General features: G+C 38.4%; 3 protein-coding genes across 5 annotated transcripts in view; 2 read left to right on the forward strand and 1 right to left on the reverse strand.

Moving 5' to 3' along the window:
• Positions 1-9,718, forward strand: part of LOC135221829 (elastin-like) — a 241,857-nt gene that overhangs the window by 83,610 nt on the left and 148,529 nt on the right. The gene's annotated exons all lie outside the window — the stretch shown is intronic.
• Positions 1-9,718, reverse strand: part of LOC135222426 (uncharacterized) — a 65,506-nt gene that overhangs the window by 39,383 nt on the left and 16,405 nt on the right. Inside the window, exons 6-7 of the mRNA XM_064260513.1 lie at positions 4,298-4,619; positions 3,881-4,215 (exon numbers count right to left, since the gene is read on the reverse strand). Coding sequence (XP_064116583.1) covers positions 3,881-4,215; positions 4,298-4,619 — 657 coding nt within the window. The remainder of the gene's footprint in view (positions 1-3,880; positions 4,216-4,297; positions 4,620-9,718) is intronic.
• LOC135221830 (uncharacterized) lies at positions 2,614-4,685 on the forward strand. The gene is made up of 2 exons (XM_064259730.1): positions 2,614-2,707; positions 3,798-4,685. Exon 2 carries the CDS (start codon positions 3,798-3,800, stop codon positions 4,545-4,547), a length of 750 nt encoding a protein of 249 aa, XP_064115800.1. The 5' UTR covers positions 2,614-2,707; the 3' UTR covers positions 4,548-4,685.

Here is a 9,718-nt window from a genome sequence, read left to right on the forward strand (position 1 = left end):
ATATATATATGTGTGTGTGTGTATATATATATATATATATATATATATATATATATATATATATAATATGTATGTAATGTATGTATGTATATAGTATATGTGTATGTGTATGTGCATGTTAGGTATTTAATAAACATTTATATGGAGTACGCTAGTGTATCATATCTATGTGCTGCAGTGCAACGGAACTTCATCTTATTTTAGAATTGAGCTGTGTAAGGACTTTGTCACTTAGAAAAAAAAAAAAAAAAACATGTCTGTAAAGAAAAGCGATGCCGGCAAAAGTTTGTCTGAGAGGAGATCGGGTAGAGTGATTTTGGCAAATGAATACTGAACTTCGTTGGCTTGGACACACCGTGAAATGAAACCAGTCAGGTCATTTGTTTACACAAAAATGAAATTTGACGAAAATTGTACTTCAGTAAAATTAATTCGTTATAGCATATTTACTTACCATTCGAACAAGATATAAAGCTTAAATGGTAGTTTTGAAAAGGTGCATGAAGACTTCTGTGTATACATTAAAGAAAAACTAAAAAAAAAACTGGTTGCTATTTTGTATATTTTTCTTTTGCTCTCTCTCTCTCTCTCTCTCTCTCTCTCTCTCTCTCTCTCTCTCTCTCTCTCTCTCTCTATATATATATATATATATATATATCCTCCATATTTATATATATATATATATATATATATATCTATATATATATAATATAATATATATAATATATTATAATTATAATTATAATAATATAAATATTATTTATTAAAAATATACTATATTTCATATATACAACCATACATTATATATGTATATATATATATATATGATATTATATATATATATATGTTCCTCGTTGGAAGGGTGGTTTTCGTGCCTCACCTACCAATCTGGTGGTCCTAAGTTCGATTCTCCGTTCGGCCAACGCGGAATCAGAGGAATTTATTTCTGGTGATAGAAATTCATTTCTCGATATAATGTGGTTCGGATCCCACAATAAGTTATAGGTCCCGTTGCTACGAAACCAGTTGGTTCCTAGCCACGTAGAAAATATATAATCCTTCGGGCCAGCCCTAGGAGAGCTGTTTGTTAATCAGCTTAGTGGTCTGGTAAAACTAAGATATACTTAATTTCTCCTTTTCTCTCTCTCTCTCTCTCTCTCTCTCTCTCTCTCTCTCTCTCTCTCTCTCCAAGATTATATCAGTCCCTGCGGGTAATGCGGTTACTACCTGGCTCTAAGGAAATGAAAAGGAATGTACCCAGTCATTTCGCTTCATGTCATATTAAATGGCCATCTGGAAAGTTGATTGAATTTAGCCTAGCATGAAATAGGATACTGACATATTTGTCCGTTCTTTTAAGTATTTGTCATATTTCCTTGTGATACAATAAAAGTTGTGTAGTAGCTGTTGTCATTATATCTCTAATCATAGGTTTTTAAAAGAGAGAGAGACCTTACCTTACCTTACAGACCTTACAGCTCGTTCGGGTTTCCCCAGGTCCCTCAGTGTGAGGCACCTCTGATGCCTAGCAGATAATTGCTAATGCATCTTCCGGTATATTTTGCATCTTCCAATCCTGGATGGTATGGGATGCAGCTTAGATATTTGTCGAGCCTACGCTCACTCCAGAGAGAGAGAGAGAGAGAGAGAGAGAGAGAGAGAGAGAGAGAGAGAGAGAGAGAGAGAGAGAGAGAGAGAGAGCCAGCGTTGGAAAGCTGCAAAGTTTTGCAAGCAGGCTATGTTTTTTTGTTCATAAAACTGAATGCTATGGAGTTTTTCTTTTAAAGTTTTTTCGACCCAGTCTCATAACCTTGAACTTTGGCATACGTCACCATCTGTCATTTCACACTTTGTTGTTTAAAGCAGGAAGCTTGATGTGGAATGTTCTCTTTCTTGACACCACCCCCCCGTACCATACCCTCACCCAGACGCGCATACACTCACACCCATCATATTGAATGATGTAAGTTTTATGACAAGTGACACGCATTTTATTTTTTTCCACAAGCTAATTCTCTCTCGCTCATTTTTTTTTTTCTGAGACTACGAAAGGTCTGGGTCCGTCGGGCAAAATTCAGTACTGTGCTAAGGTCGTTACGGTGAAACTTCATTTTCCTGGGAAGTGACCGCGAAATAGTGACTGATCTCGGTCGAACCATGACTATCAGCGCTTTCCTTTTTTTTTTTCTTGGCATTTTTCGGTCAAGAAATAGTTTAACATCACTCAATAATTAACGGCTCAGTGATAATGAAGCAGACTTAGATGAATTAAGGTTTTGGTAAGGGAAATATTAATTCATATGGTGATAATATTGTTTTTTTTATCTAATATCACTTTTAGGACTCGTAAGTATTATATACGCAGCTGTTGTTAATGATTTAGTTTCGCCTAAATTTAATTTTTTTCCAAAGTATTTTTAGTAGTGGATAAAGAAAGTGTTATGGAATATGAATAATTCAAAACCGAAATATGGATTTGTAACGGAAAGCTATTTATAGTGCTAGTCACCCTGACTTTTTTTTTCTATTCCTTTCTCTTTTTTCTCCTTGTGTAATGTTATTCCCTCGGGATAAACTGAGGCCTTTGAATACGCCTGGATCGAGAACATCAAGGTGATGTCCAAATCTTTGGAGGTATATATAGGGGTTTGGAATACCTCCCCTTCACATCATTGTTCGGTGTGTGCTCAGCATAACAGGAGCAGAGGTTAGTGGGAATTCATTTTTATTCTTTGGGTGTCTGGGTATTTCGTTCAGTTCGCCGCTGTAAAGGAATGTTTACCCGTAAATTGCTGTGCGTTTCAGTTTGTGTGCAGTGTGGGATCATTCTTTGACGTGTCTGGATGAATAGATTTTGTGGTCTTTTGCTTTATGATGCTCTTTAACTGTATATATGGATAATTTTTGTGGAGCACCTTAACCCTACAATGCTTTTATTATGTTAGTCAAATCTGGTAAAATGAACATTTACTCTTGTTAAATTTTTTAAATTTTATTTTACATTGTTTCAGTTTATTCCCATGGAAGTGGTCAGTATACCAGCTCTCTGTCTGATAAAATGAACGATTAATTTTATTAACTTTTTTATATTAAACTGTATCAGTATAATCTCGTGGAAGTGATAAGTATACAGGTCTCTATCTGATAAAATGAACGATAACTTTTGTTAATTTTTTTTATATTAAACTGTATCAGTATAATCTCATGGAAGTGATCAGTATACCAGCTCTCTATCTGATAAAATGAACAATTACATTTGTTAATTTTCTTTTATACTAAACTGAATCAGTATATTCCAGTGGAAGTGCTCAGTGTACCAGCTCTCTGTCTGATAAAATGAACAATTACTCTTGTTAAATTTTTTATATTAAACTGTATCAGTATAATCTCATGGAAATGATCAGTATACCAGCTCTCTATCTGATAAAATGAACGATTACTTTTGTTAACTATCTTTTATACTAAACTGTATCAGTATATTCCAATGGAAGTGATCAGTGTACCAGCTCTCTATCTAATAAAATGAACGATTACTCTTGTTAATTTTTTTCATATTAAACTGTATCAGTATAATCGCATGGAAGTGATCAGTATACCAGCTGTCTATCTGATAAAAGGAACAATTACTCTTGTTAAATTTTTATTTATAGTAAACTGTATCAGTATATTCCCATGGAAGTGATCAGTATACCAACTCTATAAAGCGGCCATACTAAGCTGTTTCACTGAATATAGGGTTGGTAACCCTTAGTGGGTGTAAGCCAACTACATTGCTCACCGTTGCTTTATGTTTGCAGATGAAGTTTTTGTGCGTGCTCGTTTTGGGTTTGGCCCTTGTCGCCGCAGATGACGACGACAAAAAAACCGACAAAAAAACCACGGAGGGGCGCACTGGAAGTAAACCAGCAGCAGGTGACAAACCAGCAGGTGACGGCGAAGCAAACACGAGATTCCTCGGAGGCGCTGGAGGCTTTGGAGGTCCAGGAGGCTTTGGAGGTCCAGGAGGCCTTGGAGGTCCAGGAGGCTTTGGAGGTCCAGGAGGCTTTGGAGGTCCAGGAGGCTTTGGAGGCCCCGTTGCAGTAAGTCCCGCTATTGTTGCACCAATTCCACCAACTGGAGGTTTCGGAAACTCCTTCGGTGTCACTACAGGACTGGGCGGATTGCAGTCTGGTTTCGGAGGAGGGTTTTCCGTTAATCCAGGATTCGGTGGTAATCCTGGATTCGTTGGAGGATTCGGTGTCAACCCTGGATTTGGTGGTTTCAACCCCGGATTTGGATCGGTGGCGCCACCCAGTACTTGCCGCTACTGGTGCAGGACTCCCCAGGGGCAGGCTTACTGCTGTGAAAACATCAACCAGCCTCAGAGCTTCGTTGGAGTGAAGCCTGGATTCTGCCCACCTGTCCGCCCCGCCTGCCCACCCGTCAGGAGCTTCCAGCCCCCCGTCACTTGCTCCAACGATGGGTCCTGCGGCGGCGTTGACAAGTGCTGCTTCGACACCTGCTTGCAAGAGCACGTTTGCAAGCCTCCTCAGGGCTTTGGCCGTTAACAGATTTGTAGTAGAACGATACCCTCGTTCGTAATTTGTGAGCACCATTGTGAAAATATCTTGATGTGAGTGCTTAGGATTATGATTGAAGTGTACATATTGTAAGTACTGTTCGAATAATCATGGTATGAAACATAATTTTGCCTTTAAATTGGTCTGAATCCACTCCTTTTTAACGCTATTTTTTTATGATTACCGAAAATGAGAATTACTAGTTTAAACCGTTTACAACAAGAAGGATCAAAAGGTATGATTAAATTATTGAAACTCTCTCTCTCTCTCTCTCTCTCTCTCTCTCTCTCTCGTCTCTCGTCTCTCTCTTTTTCTCTCTCTCTCTCTCTCTCTCAGATGTAACAAGGTAGTCGGTACGAGAGACTAACTAATGTCAAATTAAGACCAAGCGTCAAGGAAACAACAAATGAAAGAGAAAATCAATGGACGGTGAGAGAAAGGATGAAAGTAGTCCATTTTTTCTTTAGCGGCGTCTCTCTCAAAGGGAGCGATAAGTGCTTTTCTTGAAAGAAAGTTCCGGCTGTTTGGTATTGTCTTAAAAAAAAAAAAAAAACTTATATTCCTAAATAACATGAAAAAAATTCTTCTGAAGAGGCGTGGAAATAAGAAATTGCTAATAAAAGAAACGATAGAAAGTCAAGCTGAAAAGAAAGAACTGAAACATTTTAAATAAATAGAAGTGAGGCGAAGAAGAAAAAGGAAGGCATTTAAAGCTTTTTTGGTCAATCAATTTAGTTCACATATTTTCGCAGCCTGACGCACACGATTTTTTTTTTCTTCAATAGTGGTAAGACCAACACTGGCATGAATGTTCTAAAACGTTAAGTATATCTTAGTTTAACCAGATCACTGAGCTGATTAATAGCTCTCCTAGGGCTGGCCTGGAGGATTAGATATTTTTGACGTTGCAAGGGACCAATTGGTTAATTAGCAACGGGACCTACAGCTTATTGTGGAATCCGAACCACATTATATCGAGAAATTCATTTCTGATCACCAGAAATAATTTCCTCTGGTTCCACGTAGGCAGAACGGAGAATCGAACTTCGGACTACCGAATCGGTAGGCGATTATGTAACCAAACCAGCTTGTTCTTCACTTCGTCTTGCCTTTTGAGAAAAGCTAAATGATTCAGGAAGTCAGGAATTCCACAGTATAGACGTAATTTCCTTGTGGATTTTTGCGATGCATATTTGCAGTTTGAATAATTATAGTAAGTCGGGTAATTGTCCACTTATAGTGTTGTAAATTATCTTTCTCATATTTATTAAGGAAAAGTGGCCATTTAAAACAATTTTTAAACCAACCTTCGCCTTGTCAAGTAAGCAAAATATGGATTTCATTAAAAAAGTATTTTATCACACTGTTTTGCATACACAGATTAACACCATAAGCGCCTCAGTGGCGTGGTCAGTATGGTGTTGGCGTGCCACCTCGGTGGCCGCGAATTCGATTCTCGGGCATTCCATTGAAGAGTGAGAGATGTGTATTTCTGGTGATAGAAGTTCACTCTCGGCGTAGTTCGGACATCAAGTGAAGACCGTTGGTCCCGTTGCTGAATAACCACTGGTTCCATGCAACGTAAAAACACCATAGAAACAAACAAACAGATTAACACCATAGCGATATGTTAAACAGTTAGCACTATTGTCTCAAAATCACTCCTTGTAGACCTGGATTGTCCACTAGAAAATATAGTTGGACGCCTTTTCAGAAGTTTATGTGCGATTATGTTTCGTAAACTGTGTAGCCATTGATAACTTACTCAAGAGTTTTAGAGCATCCCGGATGACTGAGTGGTCGTCTCGTTTTATTAGGATATAAAGATGGGATGTTTCTTTTACGAAAACGTCATTTTCTGCTCCAGCTTTTCTCAAAGAATATTGGGTGCAACTTTGGCTTGTTATCTACTGGTCACCTGCTCTGAGGTGCTATAGTATATTCAAATTAACCATGCGTCTGATGTCTAGGTCCGCTTCTGATTGGCTGTTGATAAGCCAGTCACAGGCTGGAAACTCTCAGTCTCTCGAGAGAGTTCACATAGGCAGGTGGGCACTTTTGAAAGACGTATCTCTCAAGAGAGGTGGAACATACATCCTGCCTTTGTGAACTTTCGAGAAAGACTGAGAGTTTCCAGCCCTGTTATTGGCTTATCAACAGCCAATCAGGAGCGTCGTAAACGACTGGCCTAGACATCAGAGGCACGGTTGATGTGAATCTACTATAGTACCCTAAACATGGCGGAAGCTCAATGGGACGCCGTGTTTAGTACTGGCCCCTAAGGGGCTCAAGGTATTACATACCCCCTTTTTATATTGTGTGGTCGACAATTTATATTAATAAACGATATCTTTGATCCCCGAGGGGCTAGGACTAAACGCCGCCCCCCACTAGGTCTCGGGTCCCTGGCAGGGAGCGCCACCGGGTGACCAGATAGGGCCACTAGGTCTGGGGCCCCTGGCAGGGAGGTGACTGGGTCGGGCTGCCAGGGGTGGGGACCCCGGCGAGGAGGTGACTGGGTCGGGGCGCCTGAGATGGGACCCCGGCGGGTAAGCACTTAGGATATATATATATATATATATATATATATATATATATATATATATATATATATATATATATATATACACACATACACACACACATATATATATTATATATATATATATACACACACACACACACACACACACACACATATATATATATATATATATATATATATATATATATATATATATATAATGTAAGACTTTTAGATCCGCCACTGCCATACCATATCAATCGTGTCTCTCTTATCACTTGTGTAATCTTACTAAGCCTTCCCTTCTTCCTTTTTCATCATTTTCTAATATCTCTCATGCAATAACATTCCCATAATCCACTCAGCATTCTCATCTCTACTCTCTCAAGCTTTACTTCCTCTTTTCTTCTTAGAGCCCATGTTTCTGCTCCTTACATTAGCACTGATCTTATCACTGTGTTATATATCTTGACTTTTTGCTTGATTGGTATTTTCTTATCACATACTTCTCCAGCTACCTTTCTCCACTTCCCCCATGCACCTTTTATCCTACTGTGAACTTCGGCCTCACATCCTCCCTCTTGGTTTAAATTAGATCCCAAGTACTTAAAATTTTCTACCTGTTTTACAGTCGAGTCTCTTCTTTCTTGTATTACTATTCTCTATCTTCCCTACTGCTCAGCAACACCTCTGTTTTATTCACATTCACCATTAAAAACTGCTGACAATAATTTCCTAATAGGGGAGAATAGGCTACGTCTGTACCCCTTTTCATGCTTCAGCCTTGTAGGGTAATAGTCCGAGTCATTGTCATTGTACGCTTAACCATCTAGTTTTCCTCCAAGCAAAGTTAATTCACCATCGTTTCTACCTTTAACAGAGATCTGGAAGTCAACGTAAGATTTCTGCCTAATGAACATCTGGTTTTCAACTTCATTTCGTTGTCTCAGTATGAGCTGACAGCGTTGCTATTTCCTGTGATAATTTGAAAGTGACATTCACTCTAGTTACGAAGAAAGATGGTAGAATGGTATAATGATTCGCTCATGTGTGTATGCGTGCGTATGTTTGTATTTGTATGCGCATACTTGTTCCAGACGAACCCGTCTGCAGGCATTAAATTGAAGAATGATTTGAGTAGGGGGACATTTGTTAACAATTGTAAATTTTATGTGAAAATTACTTTGAAAAATTAACCATCACAAACAAGTCGCTAATGAAACTCACTCTCTCTCTCTCTCTCTCTCTCTCTCGTCGCTCCCCTCCTCTCCCTCCTATCTCTCCTCTCTCCCTCTCCTTCCTCTCTCTCTCTCTCTGATTAGCGATCTTTTCATTTTGTATTTCTCATTACCTTCTGTTATTACTTCTTTCTTATGAATGGCAGAATATTCTTTGGAAGCTTGAATTTCCATTCAGTGTACCCTGTGGTGGGCTTGTTCCTTATGGGATGGAAACTCCGCTGGGTGATAACGATGTAGAGCTACAAAGACTAACTGCTGCTGTGGCAATTCACTTCAAAATATGAAAGAAACAAAAAGGCATAACAGAGTACGGGCTAAATATTTCCTATTAAAGAGAGATGTCTATTCTCATACAATATTAGTATATCGGGCTAAATTAGACCTGGGGGCTGGTTCATTTATTCATGAAATAGAACGTGAAGCCTATTTTCACTAGTGACACCTTTCATAAAAAGGCAGGACGCTGGTGTAGCCCTTTACCAAATTTTCTATCACATGGAAATATTTTTTTTCTCATATTTATCATAAGATTTGGACTGGCAACGGTCTACAAATATCACCGCATGGTCTAACAACGAAATGAATTAGGCCTATATATATAGTTTGTTCATATTGTAGTCTGAGCGGCTGAGATCCTTCCCAGACGAAATCCGGCGGCGAACTGTCATAAAATCGTTGGTTATCCGTCCATACGTGCGATCATCTGTCAGTTGGTCGAAAGAACTTTAGGTAATTCCATCAGTTCATCAGTTTTGCTGAGTGGACTGACTCCGCCCACAAACTGCGGTCCACACGTACGTTTTAACGTCAGTTTCGATGAACTGACAAGGAGACTGACAGGTAAACCCGGCCCAAGGAATTTTTTGAGACAAAACTCTTACCAAGAATTTTGCCACAGAAAGTTCTATGGTTTAGGTATATGGATGATATTTTCTGTATTTGGCCAGTTCACGAAAATCTCCAGGAGTTCCTTATTAATCTCAATAATTTAGTCCCTCCTATAAAATTTACTGTAGAGGAAGAAAGAAATTGTAATTTGAATCACTTGATGTAACTGTCTATAGAAATGATTGAAATTTCACCTTTTCAGTGTTTCGGAAATCAACTAACATTGCCACTTTTGTTCATTACTACTCCAATCACCATCAAAATGTTAAATTCTCTGTTTTTTTGTGATGTTCCTAAGGGCTTTACGTATCTGTAGCCGCAGTTTATTGACGCTGAGATTAAAACTATTAATGATATTGCAATGAAACTTAAACACCCAAGGACTTTTGTTGATGTGGCATGGAAAAGAGCTATAAAAACATTTTATGTAACTAATGATAAACTTTAATTTGATAAGCATAATATTCTAAAATTACCTTATGATGAAAGGTTTTTAGAAATTCCTA

This window comes from Macrobrachium nipponense, chromosome 3 (genome assembly GCF_015104395.2).
Source record: "Macrobrachium nipponense isolate FS-2020 chromosome 3, ASM1510439v2, whole genome shotgun sequence".
NCBI lineage: Eukaryota > Metazoa > Arthropoda > Malacostraca > Decapoda > Palaemonidae > Macrobrachium > Macrobrachium nipponense.